This window comes from Sinocyclocheilus grahami, unplaced genomic scaffold (genome assembly GCF_001515645.1).
Source record: "Sinocyclocheilus grahami isolate Dianchi unplaced genomic scaffold, SAMN03320097.WGS_v1.1 scaffold1343.1, whole genome shotgun sequence".
NCBI classification, from domain to species: Eukaryota; Metazoa; Chordata; class Actinopteri; order Cypriniformes; family Cyprinidae; genus Sinocyclocheilus; species Sinocyclocheilus grahami.
The window spans coordinates 67,869-85,530 of record NW_015506522.1 but is presented as its reverse complement, the minus strand read 5'-3'; the positions used below and the strand labels follow the sequence as shown (position 1 = coordinate 85,530).

The 17,662-nt window shown below is 35.8% G+C and overlaps 1 protein-coding gene across 1 annotated transcript; it reads left to right on the top strand.

Moving 5' to 3' along the window:
- Window positions 1-4,398: 4,398 nt before the first annotated feature.
- On the top strand, window positions 4,399-14,749 carry LOC107569420 (gamma-aminobutyric acid receptor subunit gamma-1-like). The gene is made up of 9 exons (XM_016255518.1): window positions 4,399-4,656; window positions 7,311-7,471; window positions 9,236-9,303; window positions 9,487-9,707; window positions 9,973-10,055; window positions 10,507-10,644; window positions 11,365-11,517; window positions 11,670-11,869; window positions 12,662-14,749. Exons 1-9 carry the CDS (start codon window positions 4,586-4,588, stop codon window positions 12,935-12,937), a joined length of 1,371 nt encoding a protein of 456 aa, XP_016111004.1. The 5' UTR covers window positions 4,399-4,585; the 3' UTR covers window positions 12,938-14,749.
- The last annotated feature ends 2,913 nt before the right edge of the window (window positions 14,750-17,662 follow it).

Below are 17,662 nucleotides of genomic sequence, written 5' to 3'. Positions count from 1 at the left end.
GACAGAGATAAAAGGTTGCTAGATGGTAGATTAAAAAAATAGGGGAAAGCGGGGAGAAATGGGGTTGGGATTCCTCTACAGAGAAACCAGCAGAGCATGAATAAGGAGTTGGTTGAGTTGCCTGGCAACAGAGGGGACATGCACAGGGCTTTGGTGCTTAAAGCGTGTGACAGAACTTGACTGTTTGTTCTCTGTTGTCACGTAGTATGTGTATATATACATAGCATTTTAGGAAACTTTGTGCATGCTATTATAGCAGATAAATATAATTTATTATTGTATTATAACTTTATAACACTACAAATATTAAGTTTTTTTCAAGTAGATTACACTAAAGATCACTAAAAACTAATTTACACAGATGATATATGAATATTTCAAACATTAAAAATCCTGATTAGGTTATTGTGCTTGTAAAAGACCTCATCATACTGTTATTAAAATGTGCTTGTGTGTGTGTGTGTGTGTGTGTGTGTGTGTAGTCCAGCAGAGAATATCTCAGGCATGTCTCAGGTCCTCATCATTTTGTCTTACGATGTTAATGGCTGACAAAATAATAGAGATTTTTTCCATTCCTTTCATTTGTGTCAGAACATCAGAGCACATCTGAATGCAAAGTACTTCACCGTGAAGAGAGGCTGCAACAGAGCACTGGCCTTTATACTCAAATCATTCCAGCATTTCAAATGTTTTGTGAGAAATGTATAATCAAATATAAATAATCGAAACATATCCAACATATCATTATAGAAGAATATTACTATGAACTCATTCATGTGATGTTCTGATACACATCTGATATTTTGAACTTTTGAATGACTTTTTGAATTCCTTTCATTTGTGTCAGAACATCAGAGCACATCTGAATGCAAAGTACTTCACCGTGAAGAGAGGCTGCAACAGAGCACTGGCCTTTATACTCAAATCATTCCAGCATTTCAAATGTTTTGTGAGAAATGTATAATCAAATATAAATAATCAAAACATATCCAACATATCATTATAGAAGAATATTACTATGAACTCATTCATGTGATGTTCTGATACACATCTGATATTTTGAACTTTTGAATGACTTTTTGAAAGACGTTATTATTTGGTTTAGAATTCAAGGAATGATGGCAAAGAGAAGAGGAAATTGTCTTGAGGATGAGGAGTCTGGAACGTGTCTATTTCTGCTCTTCTTGCTGCGTGGCGCTCTCCATGGTGCTGACAATAATGGAGTATAAAACTGAATGAACAGCCATTTAGCCTATATATATCAGGAGGTGAATGTCTTCCAGATCACGAAGCCATATATGGCCATGAATATTGCAAAGGTGTCTTAAAATGGAGCAGCAATGGCTATGTGTTGTAAAGGTCTGATGCTTTGAAATTTGTTCATCTGCCATGTATTATACACCATATGCACCTGGAGGGTCAAAATGTAATTTAGGATTTAATGGTTTTTAGGGGGATTTGATCTTTTTTAACTTTATTTTCAATGTAATGAAATCATCTACGAATTTGATAATACACAAATGTTGTATCAGTCATGTTCATTTGTTCATTGTACTGTGTACATGAAAATTTGCGTGCAAAATCAAACACACCTGAACCAGCTAATTAAGATCTTCAGGAACACTTGAAAATTACAAACAGGTGTGTTGGAGGAGGAAGGCAGATCTCTAAGAGCAACGCTCCTGGCTGCGTCTGAAAGCTGAAAAATGCTGCCTCTACAGGTAGCATATACGGAGGTCGGATGGCAACAAGGCACGTCTGCATCCAATGATCATTTTAGATCCTGTCTACTGAAATACCATCATTTGATTGATTTTTTTTGAAGGCAGCATATGTATCCTTTGCTGTGATATCCCACAATCCTGTGCGTTCGATTTCCTTTGGCAGTTGAGCTAATAAATAAAGATGGCATCTGAAAGTTGTGGTTGGCGGTCAGTTTGTGTGTAAATGACCAAATTTGACCACTTTTGATGTCATTTTTGGTGAGAAATTAGTATTGTAGTAATTAAATGTTTGCTTTGGTGAGAAATTTGTATTTTAGTAATTAAATGTTTGCTTGGTTATCACCAAAGCTCTCTCTGCTGTAGATCAATAAACTGTCATTCTGCCTCAGAAGTCCGTTCGAAATCAGTTTTGTGAGGTCCCTTTGTGTGCAAACGCTACCTGCAAACCCAAAGAGGCATCAAGTCAGCTGCCTAAGCTTTCGGACGCAGCCCTAAACACACAAACACACATGCATGCACGTATCAATCTAAATGGAAACATTTAGACTTTTATCCATTGTTTTTATATAAATACTACAACCAAACCCACACCCCAATGTACAAATTTTTCCCCCAAAAAACTTTTTTATAGTTTTTTACCAGTGAGCATATTCCCAAAAAGAGGTCTTGTCAGATTTATCTCACTTCTAGGTACAAATTTGTTCTCAAAATATAGGTACACACACACTCATACATGATGAGTATTTGTGTTTTATGAGGATACATAGACAATGATTTTTATACTGTAAAAACGTTCAATTCTATCCTCTAAACCTAACCCTTACATAAAACATTCACAAAACATAATTTTGTATGATGTATAAGCCGTTTCTTCATGGGGACCAGAATTATGGCTCCACAACATCATCAATTTCAGGTTTTACAATCATTGTGGGGACATCTGATACGGACATAAAAAGTATGATAAGTAAAAAAATTTTAAACTAACAAACCAATTTCTGATTCCTCTTCTCTTAATTATTAAAAAAGGGTATTATTTTTACATATAGGCTAAGAGTAGGCTACACGTTTCAGTTGCGATTCTACAACCACAAAAGTTGCACAAAAAATATTATAAAAGCTCCAAATATGTTTGCGAACAGAAATCTCGTCAGCCTGAGAAGATTACCATAGCAACAGTACGCCGCTCGAGCTCCCATTGTAGGCCTATTCTATTTTCACGTTATCATACATAAATGATTAAAACTGTTATAAACAACAACAACAACACAACCTTAGTTGACTGTTTGCCATTTTAAGATTAGCCTGTATAATGGCGAAACCAGGGCTGGTGTTCTGACAAATAATGCTATAGAGCAGGCGATTGCCTAGGGCCCTCGGGATTTGAGGAGGGGCCTCCATAACCGTAACATCCCCTATATGCTAATCCACCGGGCAGCAAATACTAGCCTACAACACTTTTTCACACCACTGTATGTTCATCTACTAAAGTGGTATTCTGGAACTGTGAATAAATTGAATAAAACAGCAAAATAATAACAACAACAATAACATCTTATCAAACAAAAAAGAGATTAGATAAAGTTTGATTGATATAGGCTATAGGCTACAGTACCGGTCAAAAGTTTGGACCCATTCAAAAATTTTTTAATGTTTTTGAAAGAAATTTCTTTTGTTCATCAAGCCTGCATTTATTTGATCAAAAATACAGAACAAATCAGTAATATTTAGCAAGGATATGTTAAACAGATAAAAAAAAGTGATAGTAAAGAGACCTTTATTGTTATAAAAGATTTATATATATTTTTTTTATCTGTAAACAACTATTTAATAATCAAAAAATCCTGAAAAATGTATTACAGGTTATAAAATAAACATTAAGCACTGTTTGTAACATTGATAATAAATCAGCATATTAGAATGATTTATGTAGGATCATGTGACACTGATCTGACTGGACAGGAGTAATTGCTGATGAAAATTCAGCTTTGCATCACAGAGATATATTTTAAAGTAGTATAATAAAATAGAAAAACATTATTTTTAAATTGTAATAATATTTCACAATATTACTGATTTGTTCTGTATTTTTGATCAAATAAATCCAGGCTTGATGAGCATAAGAGGCTTCTTTCAAAAACATTAAAAATAGTAATGTGTCCTAACTTTTGTACTGTATAAGTAAAACTATCCAAAATATAAAAATTAAATGTTGTATGAATAAAAAGGTTTGTGGCTGCAAAATGAATTTGCTAGGGCCTCCTAATGTCTAGAACCGGCCCTAGCTGGGCTAAGTGAGACTGACAGGAAATTACTGACAGAAATTTCTTTAAAAAGCTCATCCAAACAGGCATACACACCATCAAAAACAACATAACGTGATAAATTTGATCTTCTTTATATAGTAGCCTACTCTAGGGTTAAGTTTGGTCCGAGTAGGCTACTTTGCACATCTTGGAGCAACGCCATGGGGAATGTCGCATTTGTCACTTTATTAATCCCAAACAACAGCAAAACTAAGTAAAGGTCTCATAAATCACAGCTTGATGTAAAGTCTCTGAGGTAGAGCAGTCAGCTCTTTTTCCACAGGCAGTTTCTAATAATTCCCGGAACATCGAGAGCGTCCCACTCAGCAGATCGCTGGATGAACGCAGCGGTGCCGCAATCAGCGAAATCCCGCATTCACCATTCACATCCACACCGCCTCTGCTGCCTGACATATGCTATGTGCATTTGTCTAGACAGCAGCTGACGCCTTCAACCACCGTGTTAAGAATCGCTTAAATCTCTCAAAGGTTTGATCGTCTTTAAGCTCTAATTCATTTCGGAGATCGTTTGGTTATAAACTGAGTTTTCTCACGATGGTTCTGCTGCATCGCCGCCGGAGAAAAGAGACGCTGGTTTGGCTGTTGTCGGGTCTGCTTGGAGTTTGGTAAGTTTTCGCTTCATAGGGGGCAAAAGAAACAAAGGGTGCAATCAATGTGACTACTAAAATAGCCCTTGACCGAAACACACACTTGGACAGTCCACGTGTGAATGTGACTGCGTGATTCTGTAACGCGAAGTGCTGCAGAACGATTTACTTTTACGTTTTTCTTTTAGCACAAAAATGTATCAGCCTAAACACTACCACCTACAACTGTCAACCACGACACGTGCTGTTGTCTGTACACTTAAAAGATTTGAGATAATAATACAGATTGTAACTGACAGTTTTGTTGAGGGCATTCGTGTTGATTGTCTTTTTAGCGTGAACGTGCAATGTCAGTCTCCAAACAAACAACCTTGAGGATACTTTAGCCAGCAATCAGCTACAATTCATCAAGCAGCACCAGAACTACATTGCTCACACACTATTAGATTTTGCAGAATCACATAGTCAGATTAAAAGGGTATTTCACAATTTCTCCGTTGTAAATGTAAATGTTATGCATAAGTTGTACCTACTCCATTAACACTTACGTTGGCTCGCGCTACTTTGCTTTGCTTCATCTAATTTTTTCTCAGCTCATTCAACGGGTAGCCTATGTACATATATAAATGCTTAATAGAGTATACTTGGTTTGCAATATTTACAATTCTCTCATTTACTTACATCATGTAAATGATGTGATTGGCAGTAACCATTTCTAAATGTCTCATCTATGCCCAAAAACACCTTTTTCCCTCTTATTCAGGCATTTGTTGGTCTTCATCTGTGTATTCATCATGGTTATTAGCACTTGCCTCTGAGGCCCACAAAGGTCATTCAGAGGCTACTGTTGTGTCCAAACAATATAAACTGCATTTGAGGAAAATATTCTGTCTGTATTTTCCATTTACAGCCTGCTTTTCAACCGCTCAGCGCTGTGCCTACGGGGATCAATAACCTACATTCTCTCCACCCACCTGGGTCTCATCCACAGGGATGCTTCATATTGATTTTTCTGTCTTTCATTATTTGCATATGTATGGGAATGTACCATTTAGATTTCTTGTTTATAGACAAAACTCAAATATATAATCACATTTACCGGTATATACATTTAAGATATATACATTTTTAGACCATTCAGATGAACACATTTTAATGTTTTATTGTGTCACATCTAGATAAATGACAGTACACTACATTAATCGAGCAAGTATAATTTTGCTGTAGTTGGCTGTGTCTACTTTGTAAACTTTCCCCCCCCCTGCAAAATAACAGGCATTAAATAGATTTGAATCTTGGGACCCGCTTTATATTACAATGTACTAACATTTAAATTAATAATTTGATACAATTCACTTATTGTGTACATGTTTTACATCATACTTACAATTAAAAATATCTGCAGCAATTACATCTAAGTAATTAATATCTATAATTATACTGCTGACCCTTTAATCCACCCTTAACAACATCTCATCTCAATAACAGCAAATGTGTTTTGCAAAGCGGAATGAACATAATAAATACACTGTACCTGACGATTGTAGTACATAGTGGCTAAAGACACCTAATATAAAGTATAACCGAATCTTGTTTTGTATATTTAGCAAATCACCCAAGAGGCGGTCTGTTGCGCTGTTAGCAGCTTCAATGCGCATCACCATCCTTTGTGACCCTGGACCACAAAACCAGTCATAAGGGTAAATTTTTTGAAATTGAGATTTATACATCATCTGAAAGCTTTTCATTGATGTATGGTTTGTTTGGATAGAACAATATTTGGCTGAGCTACAACTATTTGAAAATCTGTAATCTGAGGGTGCCAAAAAAATCTAAATATTGAGAAAATCGCCTTTAAAGTTGTCCAAATGAAGTTCTTAGCAATGCATATTACTAATCAAAAATGAAGTTTTAATATATTTACAGTAGGAAATTTACAAAATATCTTCATGGAACATGATCTTTACTTAATATCCTAATGATTTTTGGCATGAAAGAAAAATCAATAATTTTGACCCATACAATGTATTTTTGGCTATTGCTACAAATATACCCCAGCGACAAAAGGTTTTGTGCTCCAGGGTCACATTTCTCCAAAGCAAATGTTGTGACATCAGAGGAGACTGAGTGGGAATGGTGCACATTTCAGTTAGAAGTGATACCCGATATGTCTGTTCCTACAGATAATGCTCCAGAGAATAGATTTAGGAGCTCTTACACCATATACTGCAAGAGAGCGAGTGCGAGAGGGAGTTGCGGGTGATAATTTATAAACCCCTCACCTTCAGCTGTTCCCTCCCTCCACTGCAAGAACACAACTTCATTAATCACTGCATTCTTTTATTAGAACCTCCTCTTTGTATCTCCAGCACTGCGCTCATTTAAAAGACTCCTCTCTCCTGCTGTCAAGGTGGCCCATACATTTACAGTCACTGATGACTTCTTTTATCTGTTCTTCCTGTAAAACTCATCATACGAATTCTCTCTTTCTCCCTCTGTCTGTCAAATTTAGCTCTCTAAACCAGTCGCTCACTCTTTAGAGTTTAAGCTCCTAATATAAACGGACTCCTCTTTTAACTACTCTCAATTTTAAATCTAATTTTGCTCTATTATTTACCTCGCTGCTGTCTGTCTACTCATATTGCCTCTGTTTGTTTCTGTTTTTATGACAGCATGGCATTTGGCCCGAGCAAAGCAGAGGAGGAAGATTACGAGGATGTCCCCATAAATAAAACTTGGGTTTTATCACCAAAGGTCTACGAGAATGACGTCACCCTTATTCTAAACAAATTACTGCAAGGTTATGACAACAAACTAAGACCAGATATTGGAGGCAAGTCCAATTTTTTGAAAAGGTTGAATGCTTACATCCTGGATCTGTGCACACAAAATTGCCTGCAGATACTGTCTAGGCATGTTTATGACCCTCAAACACAGTGTTACAGCTTATGGGTAACTGAAATATGTTAATAATTATAAGATAATGCCATCATTATTATGAAGCCACATGAAGAGGAACGCACTGTGACAATTAAACCCTCCAAGCAATTCAGTTTCTCTGTAATCATCATTTTTACTTTACCATCAGCATTATTGCAGTGTTAAATGAAAAAGTGCTAGGCTTTAGGATTTTGCTGATGTTTTTCTCTACGCCAGGTCACTTTATTCTCAGTACATCAGTGTTCTGGAAGCGACGCAGCTGACTAGAGTTCAGTTATTTAAGAGGATATATCTCAGTGGTGTTTGGGTACAATAGACCCAAATCACAATTGATCTTCCTTCTTTATCTGTGTTTCATGTGTCTGAGATAGAGGGAGAGAGTGTAAGTATGAGCAGTACTCAGTTAATCAGATCACAGAGCAAGTGCTGAGGGATTGCAGGTCAACTTGCCGAGTTTTTGTGATTTGTCATGTCTCTGTGGCTGGATTTCCTGTGACAGGAATATTCTTGAAACCGCAAGGATGAGGATTCAGGCAGCTTTTAGTCATTTGTGTGGCTGTTATGGGAAACATGAATTGGTTTGCAGCCCATTTCACTTCTGTAATGAGATGCATTTCTGAGTGAAACAGGATATTCAGTGAGAAAATTTGATTGTATCTACTGATTAGGAATTGATTGGATGTTTACATACCAGGATGGAGCCAGACTGAACGTGACTGCGAGTTTGCTAAAAATAGCTGGCTATTGGTTTTGCTATTGGCTATTGGTTAACATTATTCAATAGCCTACACTAAGTGATGCAGAAAGAGAAAGGAAAAAGATTAATAATAAGTTAATAAATGATTAAAGCTTATGATAACACATGAAGAGTTCATTTGCAAAAACAGATAACTCTTAAACAGATAACCATTTTCAAAAATCATGTTTTTTTCATTGTGCATTCCAATTAATCTCAATCAAACTACATTTAGGTTATTTTGATTAAGTAAAAATAACTAAAAATACAGCTAACTAACACAATGAAAACATGATAACATAATAAAAAACATGATTTTTGAAAATTGTTATCTGAGTTATCTGTTTTTGCAAATAAACTCTTCACATTTTTCTATGGAAGCCAATTTCTGCCACAGAATTATGTGAGATACATAAACTTGCAACTGCGAAATATAAATTCGCAATTCTGAGAAGAAAAGTCCAAATTGTGAGATATAAACTCGCAACTGCAAGAAAAAGATGAAAATTGTGAGATAAAAAGTCTTAATTACCTTTTTTATTTTTTATTTCATGGTGGAAAAAACATAGAATTATAAGATGCAAACTTAAAATTCAGAGAAAAATGTCAGAATTGCAAAATTTAAACTTGGAATTGTGAGAATTTTTCCAATATGTTTTCCATGTTTTTCGTATAACATGAAAAAGGTGCATTAATTAACTATGGTCAGTTTTGATTTGATGGATATAATAGAACATCAACCTTTTCTGAAATGGATGCTAAATACAGGCTATATATAATATACAATTGTATTAAATCACTTACTGTGTTATTGTATTGTTTTGATATTATAACTGTGATTTATATGTATTTCAGTTTTTTTTCTTTTGATTATGATGATTAATAATTATTGCAATTTGAATATTTGAAATTATATTCTAGTGAGACCGACTGTGATTGAGACGGCAGTGTATGTGAACAGCATAGGTCCAGTAGATCCCATCAATATGGTGAGCAGAAATGTACAATAACACATTCTGTTCAGAGCTGTAAATAAAACACTCTAAGCAACCGTTCAGATCCATTTCACGACCATCATATCCACTGTCACAACCAATAGCCGCATAATTACAGTTATAAAAGCAACCGTAAGACTTTTACGGCTAGACCTCTGATTGTTTGGTGTTTTTTAGGAGTACACCATAGACATCTTCTTTGCTCAGACGTGGTACGACAGCAGACTCAAATTCAACAGCTCAATGAAACTCCTCATGCTCAACAGCAACATGGTTGGAAAAATCTGGATCCCTGACACCTTTTTCCGCAACTCACGCAAATCTGACGCCCACTGGATCACGACACCCAATCGCCTTCTGCGGCTCTGGAGCAATGGAAGAGTGATGTATACTCTAAGGTGTGTCCATTAAGAGCCGAGTGAATGTTTGTGCGACAAAATTACGTGTCCTCGTATTCCTGTCCCGTAGCATTTGCTTTCGTACCAAATGACACCCGCTGTCCGTTGCAGCACATGTTTAAGCCATTACATCTGATTCACATTTATTTATGTCAGGGACTGTTAAATCAGACTAAGTGTGTTCATAGTACAAATATCACCTCTTAAATGTCACAATCAACATTTTTTTGTTTGTTTTGCTATTGTCTATGATTCTTTTTGTTAGGTTGACTATTAATGCGGAATGCTACCTTAAGCTGCATAACTTTCCCATGGATGAACATTCGTGCCCTCTGGAGTTTTCAAGCTGTAGGTGTTAAATTCTTATGTCAATCTGTCACTCAGTCCTATCCTGAACGCTGCCGGGCAGCCAATCCCCATACATTGCCTCTGTCAGCCAACCATGCATTGCCAATATTGGCCAACCAAACCTTAACATTGCAGAAGGTCTGCACCAACTACCATCCTCTAACCTTGCAATGAGTGAGGACAGACATCATCCTTCTCCAGCTCTCTCTCCATCCCCTCTCTCCTCTTCTCAGTCTGTGTGACCCCTCCATCCGTTATTAGCATCATGCCTCAGCTTCTCATGTGTCATCATCCTCTGTGGGCACGGGAAGGGCATGCTGCGCTTCAGTCTAACAGAGTGCTGCTGTGTGAAGCCTCAGTGCCATTCTGCCATCACTGTAACTTCTTATTTACATACCGAAACGAAAGGTCACGTGTAATCTGGTGGATGTGATTTTTTTTCCATTTGCAGATGGGTATCCAAAGAATGAGATCCAGTATAGATGGCAGCGTCGTTCGGTTGAGGTTGCAGACCAACGATACTGGAGGCTTTACCAATTTGCCTTTGTGGGTCTACGGAACTCTTCTGATGTGGCACACACTCAGTCTGGTATGAAACACACACACACACACACACAATAAATAATAACAACAGACAACAATTTCAGTAATTACTAATAATAATAATAACAACAACAATAAATGAGCAGATATCATTATTATTATTGTTAATATAAAAAAAAATAGTTAAAAACATTAATAATAATAGGCTACATGAGCAGTTATTATTAAAAATTATAATAATAATAATACATTAGCTGCTATTGTTATTATTAATCTTCCATTTGATATTATTAATAGTAGATTTTGAGTTATTATTATTATTATTACGACTACTACTGCTAATGATAATACCAAGAAGATTATTAATAACAGTAGATTTATATATAATAATCCAAATAACAATAACCGTAATTGAGCAAATATTATAATTAATGGTCTTATTATTACGAATAATAGATTTGGACTAATTATTGTAATTACTACTTAGCATTAATAATAATAGTAGATTATAATAGCATAATAGTAGCTCATAATAAATTAGCTGTTATTATTAATAATAATGAATAACAATAATTAATAATTAATTATTGTTGTTATTATTACTATTTGATTGTTATTTATTAATAGTATATTTGGAGTCATTGATTATATTTTGATAATTAAGTTTATGCATTAAGTTATGCATAAGTTTAAGCATTTTGATCATTAAGTTGCTTAATTGCTGTCAAAAAGGTGTCTAAAATGCATTGATGTCTTGTATTAATAGGGGAATATGTGGTTATGACCATTTTCTTTGACCTGAGCCGGAGAATGGGCTACTTCACCATCCAGACCTACATCCCTTGCAGCATGATTGTGGTTTTGTCCTGGGTCTCTTTCTGGATTAACAAGGATGCTGTGCCTGCCAGAACATCTTTAGGTAATTTAAAAAGCTTCTGAATGAATACAAATCAATAGGAACAACAATAGATTTCATTATATTATGTGAATGCATTACAGAAGAGCATGTGATAATGAAAAGGAAATGCTTCAGTGGGGGTGCTCAATTACTGTGCATCTCGATTGGCTTAGGTATCACAACTGTGCTCACCATGACAACCCTAAGCACCATATCGAGGAAGTCCTTGCCGAAGGTGTCGTACGTGACAGCCATGGATCTGTTTGTGTCTGTCTGCTTCATCTTCACCTTTGCTGCTCTTATGGAATACGGGACCCTGCATTATTTCACAAGCAATCGACAGAACAAGAAGACCAAATCAAGCCATGCACAGGTGAATGAACTTCATTCTGTTATTAAAGGGCCAGTTCGCCCAAAAAAGAAGATTCTTTCATTTACTCAGATTCACGTCATTCAAAACGTGTATAACATTCTGTGGAAAACAAAATAAGAAATTCTGTGCTCTGTTGGATATACAGTAAGTACAGTGAGTGGGAATTAGCACTTTTTTGCTTCTAAAAGGATCAAATACACCATAAAATATCATAAAAGCAGTCCATGTGACTTGTGTGTTACATTCTAGGTTTGTGAAGAGACCGAATCTATGTGATTCATAAGTAAATCATGCAGGCCACTTAAGAGAATTGGATGAACCAAAGATCCCATTCAAAAGCTACTTCGACATGCTAAGGAAAGCTCAAATGTCAGGATTTTCTGTGAATTACCACATCATTCTGGTCTGCTTCTAACACAAAGCTATCATATCAACCACTTTTCTGTGTTTTTACTATTTACTTTCATTATATTGAAAAAAATGGCCTGGATATTCTTTAAAAACACTAAATAATATAAAGTCACATGAGGATGATTAAATAATGACAAAATGTTAAGCTTTATGTTGCTTAGAACACAGAACAAGGAAGCACCTAGCTGATCAATGATATGTCAAATTAATTTGCTTACTGCAAAGCTTACTAACTTATTCACAGCTCACTTTAGAATAGGCCACATTGTACTTTTGTTTGCGGTTAATTGAGTGTGCTGTGCAGCAGCTCTGGCATTTGCTATTGTACTGCACACTGTTTTAGCAATGAAGCGGTAGTGACCTTGCTGTTCCTCTGTGTAGAAACCCAGCATGGTTAACATCAGACCAGGGACATCTCTGCTGCAGATGAACAATATTGCTCCCTACCACGAGGATGACGATTATGTGTATGAATGTCTGGATGGGAAAGACTGCACCAGTTTCTTCTGCTGCTTTGATGATTGTCGCTCCGGAGCTTGGCGTGAGAACAGAATGCATGTCCACGTCTCCAAAATCGACTCCTACTCCCGAATATTCTTCCCAACCGCCTTTGGCCTCTTCAACCTTGTCTACTGGATTGGATATCTGTATCTTTAAAGATGTTGGGCAAGATTTTGGGACTCGGTTCTAGTAATATTTACAAATCATCAGTAAATTCTCCTTCTGCTAAATCTGGCAGCATAAATCTTTGCGAGAAGGGGACGTGTGAGGCTTGATTTGGATGTATTAGTACTTAATGTAATTTTAATTGTACCTGGTATTTAATTTATTGAAGGATCTGAATCTTGGAAGGATGATTACTGACTGTGATTCTGCATTGATGCCAACTGAATATTACCAGCGATCTCAGTTTTTCATCAGTTACACAGGCCATATCAAACCTTGCCTAGTTTAGATCTCTTAAAAACACCAAACCACCTGCATTTTTTGAACTGCAGTATTAGCATCATGTTAGCATCACTATTGCAACTATGATAAAACTTCAGGTTAGTATCTCTCTGGCTGAAGCAAAATATTATTATTTGCAAGGAATAGTAGATATATTAGTCGCTTCTGATACAAATTTTCCAAGATAAAAGAAAACAGCTAGCTACATGTCAGAAAACTAATATTTACATATTTATCCCTCAGAATGTTTTTATTTCAAACTTAAAATAGCGACATTTCTGTCTGAATTACCTGCATTCAGTCATGTACCAAACAAACCAAAGCATAGATATCTGAAGGTTACGTGAATAGAATTTTGTTCAGCTCAAGAATTACCCAGAAGCCATTTACTTGGAATTAGCCTATAATGATACTGTGAAATGTTATTGACTTGAACTAATAAGCTGTCTCTGCAATAGATGACACAATGAAATGCCAGTGTGCCCAAGATAAAAGGGTTCACATGTAATTTTTTATATATCCAACAAAAGGAATAGAGCAGCCTTTACAATTCACAAATGTTCAGTGTCCTTTAGTACAAATTAGAGTTCATCACTCTCTTCCGTATTCAAGACAGCATTTTGTCTCTCCTCGCGAATGGCTAGATTTTTGTCAGCGTAATTGCATGACTCATCTGAGCTCCTACGGCTAATCAACCCATATTTGGAAACGGCTCTGATGGACTTTCTTCAGCAGAAGAGCTCTAGACTCAAAACTACGACATCTGAAAATGAACAGTCTTCACAACACAAACCATGGATGCCTTCTATATTGGTAATCGTCTAAATCAAAAGGCCATTTAATATGTATTTGCCTTACATTAGGTTAAATCTGATCTCAGAATCCTATTCGATTGGAGAAACAGATGAACAGAGCGTGCAAGCAGGAGTGCCATGTCTTGACCCGACTCTAAACATCTGTACACCAAATGTACAAGTGTTTTTCTCAATCTCCTGTTGTGCTTTCGGCTGTTGCTTGTTTTATTTCACACTTCCATGTGGTTTGTCTTTTGCTGGGTGTTATCTTGATCATAGACTGCTCTGTTGTCTCCCTTTCTGACCATCTGTTATGTACTGTGTTGTGCCCTGTAGCTTAATATATTCTGTACTGTTATTTTTTTTAATGGCAGTCTCACAGTTTCAGACTCATGCAACAACCAGATGATAGTACAAATAAAAATATTCTCGTCATAATCTATTTATATGCAAAAATATAAATAGATCATCTGTTTCAGACCTTTAATAATACAGATCAGTGACCTTCATGTATCTGTGTGAGCGTGTGCATGTGTGTCTGTACGTGAATGTGTATTCAAAGCAGACTATTCACCGTACATCTCTTCGCTCTGCTCTCCACTCGTTCTAGGTGTTGTCGTTGTGTCTTCTGTAAGTGCTAACCTTCATGCTTTTAATGTGTTCATATGTTTTTGTAGCTATGAACACTGTGAGTAAGAAAACAGTGCCTGCAAAATATTAATAAAATTCTACACTCTCTCAAACTCTGTTGATTTCACATCTTATCAAAATCCCAAAGCGCTGGATAAAACGGATGAATGTATTTTCCCTCAGGCGGATATTCTTATAATAATGCTTTGTTAATATCGCAATTAGTTTTATAATTATTGCCACAAGTGAATGAACAACAGCGTTTTCATACACATAAATTACATTTCATTCATTTATGGATCTTTGTTATTTCACACATGAATGAGGAATATAAGATGAGTTACTCTATTGTGAATGAACAACAGCGTTTTCATACACATAAATTACATTTCATTAATTTATGGATCTTTGTTATTTCACACATGAATGAGGAATATAAGATGAGTTACTCTATCTTAGGGACTACATGAGTAAACACTTCATACATTATATATCTACAAAATCAAACATTTAAAGTGATTTAAAGGGATAGTTCACCAAAAATGAAAATGATGGCATCTTTTACTCACCCTTGTGTCTGTATGACTTTCTTTCATCTGTGAAACAAAAGGAGGAATTCAATACATTCCACAAATGTTTCTTTGTGTGTTCTATGGAACAAAGAAATTCGTACAGAATAGCATCAGGGTGAATAAATGATGACAATCTTTTCATTTTTGGTTGAACTATACCATTAAAGCAAAAATTAAAATATGCGGAGAATTTATTCACCCGTAGGCCATCCAAGATGTAGATGAGTTTGTTTCTTCATCAAAATGTAGCATTACATCACTTGCTCATCAATGAATCCTCTGCAGTGAATGGGTGCCGTTAGAATGTGAGTCTAACATCTGATAAAAACATCACAATAAAGTAATCTACAGTCCCTCATTTAATATCTTGCTAAGTGAAAAGATGTATATTTGTAAAAAAAAAACAAATCTATTGAGATATTTTTAACTTCAAACTGTTGCTTCCAGATAAAATAGGACTCCTCTATCCATAATACTGCTTTCTCCTGTGACAAAATTGTATTATCTGAATCAGAAGAGAAATACGCTCAAGATCAAGCACTGTTAACAAGCAAAAAAATCTAAAATAGTTTAAAGTTAAAATGCCATAATTAGGAATTTGTTTCTTACAAATGCACAGCTTTTCACTTCACAAGACATTAATTGATGGATAGGAGTCATGTTGTGGATTATTGTGATGTTTTCATCAGCTGTTTGGACTCTCATTCTGACGGCACCCATTCACTATAGAGGATCCACTGGGGAACAAGTGATGTAAGTAATGCTACATTTCTCCAAATCTGTTCAGATGAAGAATCAAATTCATCTACATCTTAGATGATCTGAGGGTGAGTTTTCATTCGTGGGTCACAGCTATTCCTTTAAATTAAGTACTGGAGCGCATAAATATACACCTCCTTTACTGAGTGATTGTATGTGAAATGTTTCTACTTCTCCCACATTTGCTAACATGTGTGTATTAGACCCATGACTCAAATGTCACAAAAATAGAAAGCCTTTATTTGTTGGATACAGCCTTTTCTCTCTCCTACCCTAACTTCACTCCCTCTTCTCTTTTCTTTAAGTTCACTCCCTTCTTGACAGTTTAAACACTCTATATACTTTCCTACCATTCCCAGGTAGCCATTACAGGCCTATGTGATTATCATACTTTAGAATGAAGACTGTTGTTTAACTGTATGGGAAAAGAATACAAGCCCGCCGTCTCGAGGATAGACAGTGGGCTGAAGGATAAAGAGAGAACTAAAAGATCATTTTCCTGAGCATTTGAAACAACACAGACCATTTTCAGTCAGGTCTCTTCTCTATATGCTTGGCTGTGATAAGTACTATCCTTATCACTGCACTGCGAGACGGCTCTGGTTTAATAGTGTTGCTCTTCCCTGCTTGCTGAGTAATGTAGCCTCTCTACTTATCAAATGCAGTGTTGACTGAATGATGTGCTGCTTTATGTACAGTACTGCGAATGACTGAAAATGAAAAGGTACACAGAACACAAATATGAGAAAAATATGCTTGAAGAAAAGAAAAATGTTGCAGCTGAGTGGGATATTTACACAAGAACCTTCACAAATCAATTTCTCCTTGCAGCAAAAGTAGTTAAAGCAGCATGAATAAACCAGCTCGAACAAGGTGTTGTTCAGTACATACTGCAGATGGTCAGGTTATGAATTTTTCATATCTCAAACTGTCCTGTAGTCACTTAAAAGGATGTGCTTGTTTCTATAAAAAAAAAGCACATTATGAGGTCATAAATGCATTCTCAATCTAAGCAAATGTTCACCAATATTTCATGAAGAAATCACAGATGAAGAATATTTTTAGCACGAAAACAAATAACTCTGACAAAAGATAAAAAGAAATAGAAACTCAAGATTTAACCTTAAAAAAATAATAATAGCTGCGTCACGGACTCACGGTAAAAGATGTTCGCGTGTTTACAACGAAAGGAACCCAAAACATAACGCGCGCTCTATGTGAACCTTGTTTAAACTTCAGTAAACCCATTGAAAACATACCACTTTTTATTTTAAGTGATACTTAGGTCCTGAAGGACCCGCACGGATCTGTCCACATCACTGGGTACACACAAAGCAATTTGATAAAAAAAAAAAAAAATCTGATTGGATTGAATTCTGAACTTTTTGCCACTATTTGTAGGCCTACAATAAAAAACTATAGCTACTATTGTAGGCTACTTTAAAGAAAAATGGCAAATAGACAGAATCAGGAATAGAAAGCATTCAAAAATATACATAAAATAGAAAAACAAAGAATTAACCAATATATAAATAAATAGAGAAACATATTTATTTATTTCAAGATCTTTTATGCCAAGGCTTTGCTGAACCTGACAGTTCGCCACTACCTTAAGTAAATAAATAAATAAATAAGCAAATGCATGTCATTCGATGGCTAAAACAGTAATTCAACTGATG